General features: G+C 38.1%; 2 protein-coding genes across 2 annotated transcripts in view; one reads left to right on the top strand and one right to left on the bottom strand.

Annotated features, from left to right (window-relative positions):
* The window catches only part of LOC143286767 (dihydropyrimidinase-like), a 50393-nt gene extending 43688 nt beyond the window's left edge, over positions 1 to 6705 (top strand). The window contains exon 14 of the mRNA XM_076594532.1: positions 322 to 6705. Coding sequence (XP_076450647.1) covers positions 322 to 407 — 86 coding nt within the window. The 3' untranslated portion in view covers positions 408 to 6705. The remainder of the gene's footprint in view (positions 1 to 321) is intronic.
* Positions 6706 to 12508: 5803 nt separating this feature from the next.
* Positions 12509 to 16466, bottom strand: LOC143286444 (molybdate-anion transporter-like). Its single transcript, XM_076594013.1, has 2 exons — positions 16399 to 16466; positions 12509 to 14626 (listed from the first exon to the last, which is right to left on the bottom strand). Exon 2 carries the CDS (start codon positions 14494 to 14496, stop codon positions 13138 to 13140), a length of 1359 nt encoding a protein of 452 aa, XP_076450128.1. The 5' UTR covers positions 14497 to 14626; positions 16399 to 16466; the 3' UTR covers positions 12509 to 13137.
* Between the last annotated feature and the right edge of the window lie 182 nt (positions 16467 to 16648).

Below are 16648 nucleotides of genomic sequence, written 5' to 3'. Positions count from 1 at the left end.
TCAGGAGCTCAGGCAGGAGGGTTAAAATTGCTCAGGAACTCAGGGCTCAAAGGGTTAATTCCCCCCTTGCCCCCACACCCCCCTCCATCCTTGCACACCTCCTTGCCAACAAAAAGAAGTAAAATTAAGGGCAGTGTGCACTTGATTAAAATCTAATATGCTTAGGTCTCACTTCTTGTTTTGAGGGCTGCGACTCCCACGTTCTTGTATGTATGTATATACACTAGTGGGCTTTTGCGTGCATGATGGTTTTTACCCCAGCTGTGTAGGCAGCCATATATGTTTGAAACTCCAATAACTTGCAACCATTGCATTGTACAGGGGCCCAGATTGACGATGACCAGACAAAGAAATCCTCCATCCGGACATCCAATCCGCCAGGTGGAAAGTCCTCGGGCCTGTGGTGAAAGAGAAGAACACTGCAGGAAGCCTGGCTGTGCTGTATGTGCATGTGTGTTCCAGGAACACTCACAGCTTGATGCCGCGCAGGACGCTTTGAAAATGTGGCATTCACACCATCTTCTTCATCCAGTCTGCTGAGACCAGAGTTACCAGTCTCTGTACAGCCGTACTGTACAACAGTTGTGGTTGTTATTCAGGCAGTTAAATTATTCTTCTGTTTTTTTTTGTCATTTGCTGCTTTTCATCATCTTTTTCTCAACATTTACTGTCTTAAAAGAGAGAAGGTCATTCAGCTGACACATAGCTGTACATCCACTTTATTTTCATAGGCAGTATATCCCCGGTTATTTGTTTTTATACCCAGCACTATTTTTGCAGATGTAAAAAGTGCATGCCTAGTTGATCGTTGCTAAGTTGTGATTTGGAGTTTGTGATGGTAACACTTTTACTTCATCATAGCCAGACTGTGGGGATATCCATTGGTATCATCTCTTCTCTCTCTCTCTTTTCTTTCTTTTTAATGAAGAAAATCAATTTATCTGAGAAAGTACAAAAGATGTAGGCATTGTTAATATAGCTGTGATGATGCATTGGATATAATGAATGTCTCTTTTTGCATATGAGTGATTATGCATGTAACTTTACCAATATGTTATATCTACTTCCATTTGATGTTTTCATGTATACACAGATGAATATGATTCCATTCCATATACAAGTTTTATGTATTTATCTAGCAGCAGTTGATGGACACTGTAGAGCATTTCGATCATTACTGTTACAGACTGACTCCATTCCTGAATGCACAGTGTTTTACCGAAGGTTGAGTGAAATGTTCTGCTGCTGTAGTGTTGTGACTTCTTTTTCAGTTTATCAAGTAATTTTTTTTTTTTTTTTTGTATTGTTGATCAACAGCATTTAGTTCACTCTGAAACAGGTGTGCATACCAGTGTATTTTAGTAGCAACTCCAGAAGCTGTGCTGTTACTTATTTTAGACTTGGCAAAAGTGAGGGGGTGGGGGGGGGGGAGTGGGGGAGAAGGGGAGATAAGTGCGAGGAGGAGAGGGGGATGAAGAGAAACTGATAAGCTATCATCAAGAACCAGTCATACAAACGATACACTTCCATAAATAGGTGAATTATTTTCGTGCAACATTGCCCATCTGCAAAATCATTTTTCAGTGGTGTTTGCTCAACTTTCGGAAGTCCGACAGGGTATTTACTTGCAAGGACATTCTCATGCGCATTTGATATTTAAACTGAGCACGTGTGTGTGCATACAGTTGTGTGTGCTGTGCATGAGTGTGTCCACTGTGATAAGCTAATAAGTCCTTTGCTCAGAATATGCAAAAAATGGCTGTGTGATTTAAAATTGAAATTAAGGGGGGGGGGGGGGGGGGGTGGGGTATTAAAAAGTTACCTAGACCCCAAAAGTTGCTTAAATTTACCTTCAGCAATAAATTCAGTCTAAATTCATACATCGGTCTTCCCATCAGTAGTATTGGTGATGGTGATTCAGTGCAGTCTGGGTACAAATCTTCAGTTTTGAGTTGCCAACTCTGCCTTCATCTCCAAATGAATTTGACACAGTCTGGCTAACAGCCCCCTCCCCACTCACCCCCCCCCCCCCACACACACACAAAATTCAACAAACATACACAATATGCCTTGTTTATAAGAAGTTGATGGTGACTAATAAGCAAATACTTGAAACAAAAGAGGACAGACTAACAGAGAATCGATTACATAAATCTCAAAAGATGTGAAGGCAACTGTAGTTCTGAGTATTTTTCCTTGTTTGGAAAATATTGTTGCATTAAGCAGTCTACAAGTGTGGTAAACTGTGAATAAAATAATGCCAGTCGGTGTTGCAGATAATTTCGGTTGCTGCTGCTTTTTGCCAATAACAGACATCATATTTAGATGTGTAATTTACTGTATTAGGGAAAACACTATCCAAGAAAGATTTGGGGGCGAGGTGGTGGTGGTGGTGGGGGGGGGGGATTCTTATGTTTGTTCTTTTTGACAATCTGAACACTGGTGCTTGTCAAATTGTTAATCAGTTGAAAGAATATTACAGATTGTTCTTGTCAGTAATGTTGAATATGTATTCTTTCCAAATTGATGAGTTGCCACATAAATACCAATTATGAAAAACAGAAGAACGAGTGTTTACAAGATGTTGAGAATTGACTGATGTGACGTGAAATTCAAAGTGAGGAAAGATGGAAAGTAGTTTTCCTTGAGCAAGAATGATGGTGTATAGTCATGTTGTACACTCCCTCTCTGTCTCTGTCTGTCTCTGCATGTACACAAAGTTACAACAACTGCAGCCAACCTAGGAATAATAACCAAATCTCTTTTATTTCCCTTCAAGCCCAACAGCTGCTTGGTGAAAGCCCACAAAAGAGTACAACGCTCCAAATCAGAAAACAGAAACAGGCCAACAGTTCACAATACACCAAGTTCAGACAATAATTATATACACACTTTAGTCATCCTGTTATTGTCAAAAGGGCAGATTAAACCACACCAACACCACTGCGTTTTCATCGCCACAGAGACTGAAAAGTAATACATGCTTCATCTTCTGCACAAACATTACTTTGGGCCAGTTTTCATTAAATCTGCAGCTACCTTGATTTAGATGACCCATTCCAAATCATTTTATTAACCCTATTTACATTTGTGGAGAAAAAAACAAAACAAAAAAAAACCAACAACTGTATTTGGGGAATACATTTTGATTCCAAGTCTTGGACTACTGATTATTAATACATGATTTAGAAGAATTTTCATGGGGAATGAATGTTTGATTCAAAATGGACGTCCACTTAAGAACATTCTTGGGGAATGAATGTTTGATTCAAACTTGGACATCCACTTAAAATGATTCCACTGTGTTTCTCATCCAAATTACACTGATCACAAGTCATGTTGTTACTATAGAAATGAATGTTAAATCAACAGATGTTTGGATAACCAATCACTTTGTCTGTTTCTAATCCAATCATAAGAATGTCTGGAGAATATATTTAGTTTGAGCTCTAGGGATGGAGATACATTTTAACTAAAATTATCATAGGCATAAATCAAACTGAAGAAATCAATCCAAGGTTTCTTTTTGTGTTATTGTTTTTTTTAATCTTAGCATTCCTGTAGGATCCTTCCTGTATAAACACATCCTGCACAAGTTTCTTCAATATTTACATCTGAAGTATGTCTGTCGCCGAGATCATGCAAAAAGAATAAAGATCTCATCCACAGATGAGTCAAGTTAAAACATGTGTTCACGTCTTCATGGTGATGTGGAAATGAACATCATTCCTTTCACATTCAGGAGTAATAAGTTCTCCTCCACAGATGTACGTCACATCAAGCGTAAAACATCTTGCAAGACTTTGTGATAATATAATTGTAAACAACACATTAACGTCACGAAAACATAATTTCTCATGCATTCTTAACTAAGGAGAGAACAAGCAGGGGAAACATGAGCAACAACAACAGAAACAACTTGGAATGAGTGGTAAAGCAGAGAGTGGTGCATATAATGAAGAAGTCCTTCAGCCCCCATTACTTTATTGTTTCAAGCAGTCTTGTTCAATGACCCCTCTGAACTGTGTTAAGTAACCATTTGGAAATTATTTTCAGGAAACAGTTTTGACTTTTTGTAGGAACACTCGGACTGTTAGTCGTATCAGCGAACATAACATTATTTCTCTGCCGGAGAAAAATGTACGTCTTTCTTGTTATGCTAAACGAATCAGCTGAATGATCTGCTGAACACGGGTTCAGTGTAAATGGATGTGATTGGCTTTGGTTCAGCTCCGGCTTTTGAGACTAATTATGTTACTCAGTACCCTTATATATGTCAGTTTTACTCAACTGAAAAAAGCATAGGTTCCTATGGCTGAGATGTCATTAATTTATTCATGAATGTCAAACATGCTCATCCGAGTCATGTTTTCATACTGTTTTTCCCCTTCAACTGCCATGAGAATGACCTGAATGCATATGAATGAAAACTTACTGACTGCACTCTGCTATAATGTGAAGATCTGCACATGAAATGGAAATACTGTCACGCTCATCATAAACCTGTAAAGTTCAAAATTTTAAAACCTGCTGAAGACTGACCCCTGAATCTTCGAATCCTCCGTCTTAATGCGTAATTCTTTTTTGACCAAAACTATCGACACACTTAGAAACAATGTTATCCTTTATCCAACTGATTTCATCAAACACTTCAGTGGCATAGAACTTTGTCCCCAGTTAATGTCTTCCCCTCAGCAGACATCAATCAAGAAGAGATAAGAACTGAAAGACACATGTCATGTAAGGAGATGGCACAGACGACTGGCGTTTTGTGAACTCATTGCTATTGTTCTTAAGGTCAGTTTGTTCGTAAGTCGGTCAGTCTGAGGGGAGAGCAAGCACAAGTTCTCTTGTGAACTTGTGCTCAAAAAAGAATTAGGCAGAGGCAGATGTTTAAGTTTCAAGGTGTCAAAGCATGCACTGATCCATATACGCTACACCAAATCTGCCGTAAAAAGAAAAAGGGAAACAGGTTTGACAAACAGTCAGAGAACTGCAGATCATTTTCACAAGCTGGAGTTGTACTATTAACAAAGTCTCTGTGAGAAGACCCCAGGCATGTCATCACTTATATACCAGGGACACAAAACGTACTCAGCAAATCAAACTATTTATAAGGGTGATAACACCCTTGTCAAAAGACTGAGTACATAAAATTTGTTAGCATGTATCAACAACTATATTTACACTTTGTTTTTTGACTGTTAACTTGAGAGCTAACATTTCAAAACAATAACCCAAGGCAAACATGATGTGAAAAAAAAACAACAACAAACTGGAGAAAGTCACCAGAATTCTTAACAGAAGAAAAAAGAACAATGAAATAGCTGATGAATCACAAGGGCTTTTACTGTCAAAGTGCTGAACTTTGATTATTTTACAATGTAGGATCTGTACACCGCTGATTGATTTACATGAACCAATTGAACCTGCATCCTCTGTGCACCGTGAATAATAGATCATGGGCAAAATGGGAGATTCTGGATCTGTACACTTTTTTTTGCCACTGACTACTGTATATTCTGCATGCAACTTTTCCTCATTCCAAACCAAAACAGTGCAACCCAAACATATTCCTCTGTTAGTCTGTAGGCTTCGAACACAATGCTATAAAACCCTGTGAGCACACCTCAAGTCAAAACCTGAACGCTGAACAACCATGGCGGAATGTACACGATCTGGCGGAAGCAAAGAGGAATTATCAAACCCTGTAACACAACATTAATCCTCATTAATACTTTTGATCAGCACATAGTTCTATGCATCTTATAACAAAACACAGTCCTTTTTAAAAATTTTTTTTTTTATAGCTTTCTGATCCAACAGTACATTACAAACTGTCAAATCAAGATGCAAAGCAATCATAGTTCACAAGTGATACTATGTCCAGCTTAACTGACGTGACTCATTACTATTCATTTCATACAGTTTGTGTATTAAGGTGACTGCATTGTACCGTCTCAGCACTGAAGTGCCTTGCGCATGAAGTTAAGGCATTCAAGGAATTTGACCCAAGGGACTGAACCTAATGTGTGTCCTTCATCAGCAATGGAATGAAAGTCTGTTTTGAGATGGTCTGCGCAGGAACTGCACCGTCCATGAATTGAACAAGTTGCAAGTGTCCTATTGTTTTCACATAACAAACCAGTCTTTAAAACAAGAGTGAAGGACTGAACAAACTACTGAATTAATATGCAAGTGTCAAAACTGGCTCCAACTATCTATCTGCAATTTCTGTAGCACTTACTAGATAGGAATTGCATCCCTGTTCATGTGCACAGCTGAGATAGGAGGGTTCACTGCCTTGCCGCATGACTGCAGAATTCCTGACGACAAACTCTTTGATTAGCTTACCATGAGCAAAATGGCACACTGGCTGACACTAGCAGCACTGAAAGGGCGTCTGCAATCGTGTGTTGGAGGAATGTACATAAGCGTCAACTGGTGAAATCTATTTATACACTGTTACTTAGTTACAGCCCTGACGACCGTACAGGACATCATCAGGCCTTAAAACAGTCAATATTGATCCCTAGAACATGTTTTTCGTAAAAAAAAAACAAAAAAAAAAAAAAAAAAAACCCACCTAGAAAAGAAAATTAGGCACAGGCACTAGTACAGTCATGACATACAAACCTAGGACAAGCCTCTAATGTTGACCATTTTGTCAATTTTTTGCCAGAGTATTAAAAAAAACAACAAAAACAAACCCACCTGAACAAGTACAATTATACATAACACATAAAATCATAATTAAACAGGCATACAAAACCAAGCAACACAAGCAGGTAACTCAGCATCCTTGGCACAAAAAAAATCAAATAGTAAAAATTCCCAATCATCAAAGCCATAAAAAAAAGAAGAAAAAAAATTCAAGCTTTAAAGAAAAAAAAAAGTGAATGGGCCAACAAGGAAGACAATGAATAAAAGAGGAAGAGACAACAGAAAGAAAGAAAGAAAGAAAGAAAGAAAAGAAAAAAATCTAGCAACAAAGAGAGTGATACAAAAGAAGATTTCTTGCACAGAATGTCCAGAAGGTGGGGATACTATTTATAGGTGAGGATACTATTTATACTGTAAGAGCCCCCGGCATCCCCAAACAGGTGATGAAACACAGGAAAGGGAAAGGGAGGCTGGGCGTGGCTGTGTTTATTGTTGATGGTTGATGATTGTCCTGCTGACGGCGCAGGGCCATATCAGGACTGTCAAACCATGCAAATGCTCAACCGTGTCAACACAAAACTGTCACATCTAAAAAATGATAATAATAATAATATAATAAAACCCCACAAAACACAGTTCATGACACATTATCCTAATAATTTGCTTCACCTCCTTAGGGGCAAATAAGACTAGGCCGTGCTGAGGACGTCAGCCTGTCTGCTTAATTTATCATCCCCAGATTACAAAATATCATTAAAAAAGGGAAAAATACTACAAAGCCAAACAAAAAAATACATTAAAAAGTCCATGTAGGCAAATAACACTGCAAAATGGACAGCTTGTGCCCATCCCAAAGTTTACAATTTCACTACCTAATCCAGTATTAGTAGTAAATGCTGGAACAAAACAGCACAGACAGAATATCACAGACAGAGGAAAAGATTAAAAAAAAAAAAAGTGTCAAGGCTTTCTTGAAAAAAGAAAGGGGGAATGGACTGGGAAGGCAGAAAAAGCAGACACCAGTGAAGGAAGGAAAAAAAGAAAGAAATGTAGAAATAAAGAGCAATAGAAAATTGTAAATTAATGGTACAGAATTTCCAGAAGGTGAGAATTCTATTTATACTGAAAGACCCCAAGCATCATCAAAGGGCGTTCCACAAAGGTGAAGAACATAGAAAAGGGAGAGTGAGGCTGGGTGTAGCTCTGTACAGGAGGGCTTCAAGAAACACAGTATGGATGTAATGGCACAGAAGACAGGGCAGAAAAAAAGAACTGGATAAACAAAAACAAAGTCCATGGAAGAGAAGTCAACACAAACCTAAATTTCTTTTTTGGAAATGTGAGGTAAATGACAGGTAAGCAGAAAGTGTTTGTATGCTGCAACAAAAAGTGGAGGTCAGATGAGATTTGAAGAAACATGACACTATGCCATTATCAGTATGCAAGCACACAAGCACACACGCTCTCTCTCACACATACACAAACATGCACACACACACACACATGCCAAATGGATATCATACAGCAACAGATATTGCAACTTCATCAGTTTTTTCAACAGAAAGGTAAAAAACTAAAGTGAAATCTACTTAAAAACAAATAAAAATACATACAACGACCTGGTCTACTGAAGCAAAGTTTACATTCTCCACTGATGCTCTTCTGTATATTATCATGTTATATTTCTTTTTTCTTTTCTTTTTTTACTACAAACACTGGTATTCTCCCCTTAAACTGTTTCCAGCATACTCCACTGCATGTTGAATTGTTGATCCATACTATTACGATGCTCTCACTGGACTGATGGTGTGATAACTGGCACTTGGAAAGTACTTATATAGTGATGATGTGATTCTGCGTCAGAGTGACCAATTTGCATAATGTATCACTCTGTGTATGTGAGGCTTTTTACAACTGAAAGCTGATTTCCCCAGGCTGAGCCTGAACTAACACTAGACAGAGCATTGACACAAGACAAGAAGCCTGCTGGAGTTGGCTATGCTCACCCTTGATTAAGTGTGTGACTGAAACCTGACTGAATGACGCAGGAAACGAATGAGTGTGTGTGTGTCTGTGACCGAAACCTGACTACATGATACAGGAAACGATTTATGAGGCATAATACAGGAAACAAATCATGAGGCATGATACAGGAAACGATTTATGAGGCATGACACAGGAAGCGAATCATAATAAAAATGGATACTTATAGTTATATAGCACACTATCCAGAAATCTGCTGTAGGTGCTTTACAAAAACGCTTTTGTTAACATAAAATATTATATCTATGTTACATACACACACCAAAATGTGACTACACACACACACACACACACACACACTGCATACATACATTTTAACATACATGTGTAAGTAACAGCTACCCTAACACATACACACACATAGGCAGGCACAAACTTACATAAGGCATGACACAGGAAAACAAATCATGAGGCATGACACAGGAAACGAATAATGAGGCATGATACAAGAAACGAATAATGAGGCATGATACAGGAAACGAATAATGAGGCAAGATACAGCAAACAAATAATGAGCGCCCAAAGGCAGTTCTCAGTCAGCTCAACCCAGGTAGGCAGCCTGTTGTGCAAATGACTCTGTGTTTGTAAAGTGCTTCGAGCTTGGTCTTTGACCAAGGACAGGTGCTATGTAAGTATCCATATCATCATCATTAACATCAACAACTGCTAAGGAGCAAGGCTAAGCTGCGCAGACTATGTTCCAGACATCAGTACACAGTCCCCATCTCCTTCTTCTTCTGCCGCCTTTGTGGGCTGCAACTCCCATGTTCACTCTTATGTACATGAGTGGGCTTTTACGTGTATGACTCTTTTTTTACCCCGCCAAGTAGGCAGCCATACTCTGCTTTTGGGGGTCGTTCCCATCTCCCCCCCTCTCCCTTCTCTTTCTGACCAAAAAGCATTCGCTTTGGGCTGTATGCTTTTTCTTTGTCACACACAACTGCAGCAGAACTGAAGCTGAATGAAATGCAAAACAAAGTTCACTTTGGGATGGAGGTCCACATTAAAAGATCAGTAAAGAGAGAGAGAAAAAAAAAACCACACCTAATTAACTGCACAACACTGGGACAATGATAGAAAGATTCTCTTTCAATACCAATGAACTGTTCAATGTTTGGTGGAATTCTCATAAATTAACTGCACTCGGTTTGGCTCACAACCACAGCAGAGGAAACAAAAGATTGTGAGTGCAATTTAAAAACCTGCTCCACACACACACACACATACACATCAATTCAAAGATATGAACAACAGTGCAAAATGGTCACACAAACACATCACACGAATCATAAACACAATGAAGTGCATTCTATTCTTAATGATAGAGAGTGGTAAGTTAATGTTTTTCATAAAGCATTAATAGTATATGTGAGCTCAACAATGCAGTACAGTAAAATATGATTTTAATCTTGCATTCCTGTATGGTGTGGCTTATCACTAGCTGGATAAAATTTGTACACATACGTATACATACAAAGCATGGAATGCACCATGGATTGAGCGCAAGGCACACTTTGCTGATGCTGCATGAAGTGTCTAGCAAATATACAAATAAATAAACAAACAAAAACAAAGAAAACCAAACTTGTGCACAAAAAAAAACTATCAGTTGTGACTCTCTGCTCACAACTCCATTCCAAAACTGAAGGACCTTCACCTTTAAAATTAATCATGCCTTCTTCACACATACCAAGATGACATCAGAACCCAATGTGCTGTGTTGTAAGTACTACCATGAATTTCAGTGAAAGGCAGGCCTGTTTTACGTGCATGCACATGTCCACACAGAAGTATGGAAGAAATTCATACCACTAAAAAACATTCTGCAAGTCTGCGCAATGATAATAATATATTCCAAACCACAACTTTGTTACAATATGAAAATATGTGCAATGATCATATAATGCAGACCACAACTTTGTTACAAATTACTGTCAAAGTTATATTCTGGGTTGAATTTAAAATATCCATGCATATAAGCCTAAAATTATACAGCCTACAGCTCTACAAGCATAGTAGTCTGTGTGTGGGTGAAAACCCTGTTGGAATGTTACCAAACTGTATTATGAGCACAATAACCTTGATGATCATTAGGATAAAAAAAAAATAAAATAAAAAATAAATCTGTCATTAAAAAAAAACTTTTACACAACTGAAAAGTTTAAAGTATCATGTATTTACAGTGAAAAAGGCAATGCAAAAGGGCTCATCATTCAATTCTCACTACAACTACTGCTACTAAGTATCTACCAGTACTAAAACAATATCTTAGTTAGTCGTAATCACAGATCTACCATGCATAAAGACATTTTGACAGATGGGGATCCTAATGATGCAATATGTCAACAGCTGCAGCTTGTCACTTTGTAATTTTTTTGTAAAATTACAAAATTGTACAAGCACAAGCAGCAAAGTAACATAATGCAAAAATCAAGAGTAACATATTCACAACAGTGTCTTCTTCTTGTTCTTCTGACGCTCTGTTTGTTTTTAACCATATTTATTTCAGACTGTGCCTGGTACTCTATGGAGATATCCGTATGACATTCATAAACATATTATTGAAGCGAGAATTAAATACAAAGTTGCATGTCTCTGCTATTCTGCTTTCCACTCCACAGGACCTACTTATCTTTCTGACCTTATCAGTGTTTACACTCCTACAAGAAATCTCCGCTCTTCCTCTGACTGTTATCTTTTGAAACTTCCTCGTGTCAATACAAGAACCTACAGTGAACGTTCTTTCTTCTTTGCTGCTCCTCACATCTGTAACAACCTTCCTCATCATATCCACGCATCTGATTCTATTTCTGCTTTTTGCTCATCACTAAAGACCCATCTTTTAAAAACCTATCTATAAGTACTCTCAGCTTCCTTTTCTCCAACACCACCCATGTCAGCTCACTTTGGATGTATGTAGAGTGGGAAAGGGAGAGTGTGAGTGGGGGGAGGGGTTTTTGAGAAAGAGTGGTCATGAATGTTTTATGTTACTTGTAATATTTTTCTTTCATGTAAGGCACCCTGAGCTCTTAGTGAGAAAATGTACATTATTATTATCATTATTATTATCATTAACCAATGTAATATATAAACCATGTCACTGAGTGATGTAACTTAGTACTGGAATTTTCTGCAAAGTTCAAGCTGTCTGCCCGGTCTATCAGTTTAAAAAATACATTGAATATATAATATACCATATATGTATTTCAGGAAAACTCATTATGTGAGTATGCAATAAGTCCATACAAGTATAGGCTTTTTATAAATGTTCTTCATGCCTAAGAATATGCAATCTGAATCATGTAAGTGCCAGTATGCCATTCCCCATTTTTTTCAATCAATTTCTTTTCTTCTTGAAATCATCAAATTCCAACATTTCAATTAAAATTATTAATGAATTATGCAAATTCATAATTTGCAACAAAATAATAAACTGCAAGAAACTGACAAAGTATAATTATAAACTTCACTGTTGTACCAACTAATGGAAATGCAGGGATACACACACACACACTCTCTCTCTCTAGCTCTCTCTCTCTCACACACACACACACACACATATTTTAATTTTTTATCACTTGTATTTTACAAGAGATGTCCATTTTTTTCCATTTTCTATTCCCCAATCAAAATACAATGGAAAACAAAAAGAGGACTGTGATCCTGAGCAGGTGTAGTATGGTCCTAGATATTGAGTTGAGGGCAGTCAGCTATAGCAGTACATTCCTTGCATGTATAATTCAGACCTGATGAGACATACAACACTTGTAATTATATATATATATATATATATATATATATATATATATATATATATATATATACAGCCTTGACAAATCAAATTAACAGGAAAACATTTGTATTTTTCTTTATAGTAAAGACCAAATAAACATCTTTTGATGAAAAAAAACCCCAACACAAAACAAAAAAGCAACAACAATGCACTGAAGACCAAATGAATCATTATTCATACAAACAACATTCTCTGTGGTAATACATTTAAACAACTAAGCATAACCATGCATATGGAAACAAATCATGTGCTATCGCCTAAACCAGTAAATAGTTAATAAAACAAAATGTAACATACTATATATATATATATAATTTTATATGCATCAAGTTGATCAACCCATACAGAAATCCTGATAAAGAACTGATAAATGTATTCACAATAGACATCACAAATGGACACATGACTTCATTGATATGATGAGCTGTACAGACAACATAAACAATCTCACATCCTCTCTCTCTCTTAATCATACTGTTACATCCTGCAGCTTCAAGTATCAAATATACAACATATGCCACTTATCATCACCAAAAAGAAAACAGTTCAGGTAACATCCCCCAATGTCGGTCAAAGTTTCTCTCAACATCCAGTCAAGTTACAGGTAAAGCAGAACAGATGATCCATAACTTACAATGTCAAAAGATATTATGGATATGTTCACTCTCCATCATCATCATCTCTTGCTCTTCCTCTTCTTCAGTCTTGGGAAGCTTGATCAGTCTTGAAGCACACATCAAGGTAAGACACAGCAGGCACACACAGATCACAAAAATGTAGCGGTTCCCATGTTGGAACACATCTTCGTGTAAAAGCATCAACACTCCACATGTGATCAGGTTTAATGGAACCCGAAACCAGTTTGTTATCGGGTAGCGATAAGCGTCTGGGATTACTCTCAGGCGCAGATAACCCATAGCCGGGAAGTAGATGCCGACACAGAACTGGAAGGTGAGGAACGCGATGAAGGAAGCATTCATGCTGGGATATTCTGGCCGTGTGGAAAATACGCACACGAGGTTGGAGACCAGTGCTGCGGCAGCTGCAAAAGTCAGCATGGTCGTTGCTGGAACTCCTTTAGAGGACAGAATCTGAAAGACAGCTTGCCCCATCAAAATGCAGACCATGAAGCTGGAAAAGACAATACCAAGCGAGGGTCCTGCTGGCTCCAGAATAGGTGTCCACAGAAAAATGATGGTGTAAATGACGCTCTCAAACAAAGCCTCGATAGCCCCCAGCATGAAAATTTTCTCACTGTCTGCTATTTTCTTCAGGCCCTCATAGCACACTTTTCGGAATCGTACCTTGCTGATGCTATAATTCTCGTTCCAGTGTGTGGAGATGATGATGCCAACAAAGATGAGGAAGGGCACAGCGATCATGTATGGAGCCACTGGGCCAAGACCAAACCATTCAGACACAACGTTTGTGGTCACTCCTGCCACAACCGCCAGCACACCATTCCACATGGATGCTTTTGCAAAGGTAATGGGGATCCACTCCTTGGGAAAATCATGAGTCTCTAGGTGTTCGTACACATACCATGCTTCAAACGCTGAAAAGAGAACAGACGTGGCGATTCCTCCAAGCACTCTGCTGATGATGAGAATCCCATAACTCCTGGACAGCTTCAACAGGCATGCCAGGGAGTAGGTGACAGTGAAAATAATGCACAGCTTCTTGCGACCAAACTGGTCTGCAGCAATGGGCGTCCATGACCCAAAAATGACTGTGGATGCAAACCCAAAGACGTACAGCACAGCGATCTGATCCTCCTGGAAGCCGTAGTAGGAATACAGCTTGTACAGATAGGGTCCCTGAAGCCAGTCAGCGAACATGGCCACCAGGTAGACAGCGAAGTAGCCACGTTGGAACTTGAGAAACTGGGGGTTGTTGCCGACGGCAGCAGCATCTTTGCGGATAATGTAGGACCAGAGCTGCAACAGGGCACACACCCCTGCCAGGATGACAAATGTCACATAGGCAATGGCTAGCATCGTGAAATTGTCTGTAGACTTTCTCTTGGCTTTATTTGTACTCTGGGAGGATGTCAAAGTGCGTAGAGGCTGCACAGAATGGCCAAGACTTAATCATTGCTTGCAACTTGCCGTAACAGCTGTTGGATTCCTGTAACAAAATCAGATATTGTTAAAATGCAATTGTACACTCATAGAAAATCAGTGTTAATCAGCATTCACACATACACATATTAGATGATTAACTTTGTGCACATAAAAGAACCCACAGCAAAAAAAAAAAAAAAAGTGTTGTGTCTGGCAGCTCTGTAAAATAAATCAAACTGGACACTGAAACAATTATTTTTTAAAAATCTTCAAACAGAAAAAAGGGCGGTTGTGCACTGTAGTGACACACTCTCCCTGGGGAGGCACCCTCAACTTCAAACAGAGCACTTTGTTGTGAGAAAGAAATACCATTCCATTCTAAAATAAGCACTGAATTCTATTTATCAGATTTTGTATGAATACACACACAAGCACACATTTAATATTGTTTTACTATTTAGTGAAGACATTAAATGAAAAAAACAAACAAACAACAAATGAATTTTTGTCACACACAAAGATCTATGCATGGACACACTGGACAGAAAGAGAGGTAAATCCACACATCATGTGTACAATTGTTTCATTTACTTCATGCCATCTGTGCTTTAACTGCACAGACAATCAAACACTTTGTTGATATGTGCAGGGCTTCTGATATATCCAAAAAAAAAAAAAAAAAAAAAATTCAGGGGTCCTAGACTATCTTCAAAGGGTCACTCTGATGCTGCACAATTTAATCAACTCGGTACTGCTACAAACATACAAAGGCAGGCATATCTTCCAGTCGTAATCATCTAGGTTTCTGGACCAGGAAGTGGTTATAGGAAATAGCTCATTTGTTGCTGATGATCTTACTCTTATCTCTGTAGCAAATGATCCTAGCATCAGACTGATGCTCATCAAACATGATTTTCACTCTTTTGATTAAACAGGGACCCACTCAATGAACACACAATGCATTATTTCCATTTTCAAAGAATCAGGGCGCATATCTACATGTTATCAGAAGCCCTGGATATATTTACATGTTTTAAAGATATATACCACATTATGGTTAGATCCATAAGATAATATCATACTGATGAAATATGAAAGAAATGTTCATGCAGGAACATATACAAATAAGTCAATTGACAGTGGAGGAATAAAGGAGACACAGTGAAAGTGACTGTTTTGAAAGAAATAGAGGTAAGGGTGATGGGGTGAAAGCACTGTGTGTGTAATCTTGGGAATGGGGGAAGGGTGTGAGTGTCTACAAAGTGTTGTATATATATGACTAGCATGAGCTGGTCTTCAGCTGCAGTGAATGTCTTTTCAAAAGATGAAAATATCAAACACATTATGTACACAATGTGACACTGCACTGCAATCTTTGCAATAATAACAACTAACAGTTTTGCATGCCTTGTTTGTTTTCCTCGATTATTTGGGTTTCATAATTTCAAGTTCAATATTGCATTCTCTTTCTAATGTTTCTGCTAAGAACTTAAAGAATTTCAGAAGTCTCTTCTTATGCTTAGGGACGGAAGGTGTGGAAAGATGGGTAGAGGGCGTTAGATGGGATTTTTGATGTGTCAGACTTGTTTCTTCGTGTGGCAGATTTGTTTCAGGCAATACCAGACTGAACTGTGAACAATATTATTATTTTACGTTACGTTCATCCTGACACATCCTGATCAAATATAAAATGACACACTCACTCAGTCACTGGATGACTTAAAAGATATTTATATTACAAGTAATTCATAGATGCATTCGTTCTCTCATGCTCTGGCAGAATGAAATACCACTGACATGTTAATTCCTAGTGAGGAATGAATAATAGCTACATACGAACAGTTAAATGCAATGGATCAGTGTCGTCTGACGTGTTTTTGCAGACGCCGTATCTGGTAGTTACTCTCCAAACTTCCGCAAAAAAAGTACTACTTTACTAATATTTGATAAAAAAAATACTCAAAATGTGTATGAATCTTATTTTTAAGTCTGGTAAACCTGAATTTGAATCCTTTATAAAAAAAGAAAATAAAATCAGGAAAATACCGTGACGTGTTCCTGTTGGATTGACCCGAAACGAAGATTA

This window comes from Babylonia areolata, chromosome 10 (assembly GCF_041734735.1).
Source record: "Babylonia areolata isolate BAREFJ2019XMU chromosome 10, ASM4173473v1, whole genome shotgun sequence".
Lineage (NCBI taxonomy): Eukaryota > Metazoa > Mollusca > Gastropoda > Neogastropoda > Buccinidae > Babylonia > Babylonia areolata.
This window is presented reverse-complemented; position numbering and strand designations above follow the sequence as displayed.